Below are 1,355 nucleotides of genomic sequence, written 5' to 3'. Positions count from 1 at the left end.
CATTCTACGTTCACATATTCATCTCCTCCGATCCCTCTATAGATTCATATATTATCATCTATTTCACTTGTCCTTTTTTTTTTTTTTTTTATTGGATCGTATAAGAAATTATTTGAGAGTGAGAGACGAAGAAGATGAAGAGCACATTATGCAGATTCAGTCCAACCACTGCATTGCTTGCCCAATATCACCATATGCAGATGCAGACTCCTCAAGGTCGTGGTTCACGTCCTGGTCGTGCCCCAAATGTTGAAAGACACAGACAATTAAGTGGGGCTAACATGATGGAGGATTACTTTGTCAAGCGTCCAGTGTATAGCAACACAATTTTTCGCCAACGCTATCGAATGCAAAAACCAGTATTCAATCGCATCATGACAGACCTTTGCAATTTCGATGATTTTTGGAAACAAAAACCAGATGCCACTAGAAAGCTAGGATTGCTACCAGAACAAAAAATGACAGGTGCGTTACGAATGCTTGCATATGGTGCAGGGGTTGATCAATGTGATGAAATCACCAGGATGGGAACATCAACTGCTTTGAAATGCCTCAAGAAATTTTGTGTACAAGTGGAGTATTTGTACGGGGATTGGTATCTTCGAGCTCCTAATGTCGTAGATTTGCAAAGGCTTCTACACAAAGGACAACAACATGGTTTTCCCGGCATGATTGGGAGCATCGATTGCATGCACTAGAAGTGGAAAAACTGTCTAAAGGGGTGGTCCGAAGCTTTCTCAGGCCGTAAAGGGTACCCTACTGTTATTCTTGAAGCAGTGGCATCCTACGACACACATGTATGGCATGCCTTCTTCGGTACCCCAGGAGCTCAAAATGACCTTAACGTTCTCGGAGCATCTAACGTGTTCACAAGGGTTATTAACGGAAGTACTCCGGATGTCACATATAAGATAAATGATAGTACATACTCTGTACCATACTACCTTGTTGATGGAATATACTCGAGGTGGTAGACATTTGTCAAAGTAATATCCAAACCCAAAGATGCCAATGAGGCACATTTTACCAAAATGCAGGAGTCTTATCGTAAGGACGTTGAGCGGTGTTTTGGTATTCTTCAAGCTCGATGGGCCATACTCCATCACGGTGCTAACTTGTTCAAACTAGAAGACCTTTGTACTGTCATGGTAAGTTGCATCATTCTTCATAACATGATTGTGGAATATGAGTTTGTCGAAGATGAATTTGAGGAGCCTTGTGAAGAGGATAACTTGCATCCATTGTTAGCTAGCGTTTATGAACGACCGGTAGATCGTGAAGGTAATGTTATCTGCCATGAACCGGTTTTGAGGGCTGGAGAAAGCCTACCGGCATTCTTAGATGCTAACTTCCAA

At 42.0% G+C, this 1,355-nt stretch overlaps 1 protein-coding gene across 1 annotated transcript; it reads left to right on the top strand.

The window, feature by feature from the left end:
* The first annotated feature begins 200 nt into the window (after positions 1-200).
* Positions 201-698, top strand: LOC101302151. Its single transcript, XM_004296104.1, has one exon. The coding sequence runs from the start codon at positions 201-203 to the stop codon at positions 696-698; it is 498 nt and encodes a 165-aa protein (XP_004296152.1).
* Positions 699-1,355: the final 657 nt, after the last annotated feature.

The sequence above is a fragment of the Fragaria vesca genome, linkage group LG3 (assembly GCF_000184155.1).
Source record: "Fragaria vesca subsp. vesca linkage group LG3, FraVesHawaii_1.0, whole genome shotgun sequence".
Classification (NCBI taxonomy): domain Eukaryota; kingdom Viridiplantae; phylum Streptophyta; class Magnoliopsida; order Rosales; family Rosaceae; genus Fragaria; species Fragaria vesca.
This window is presented reverse-complemented; position numbering and strand designations above follow the sequence as displayed.

What these genes read in the sequence shown, in the direction of transcription:
- LOC101302151 (XM_004296104.1), top strand. Translation starts at nt 201, where the DNA reads ATGCAGACTCCTCAAGGTCGTGGTTCACGTCCTGGTCGTGCCCCAAAT.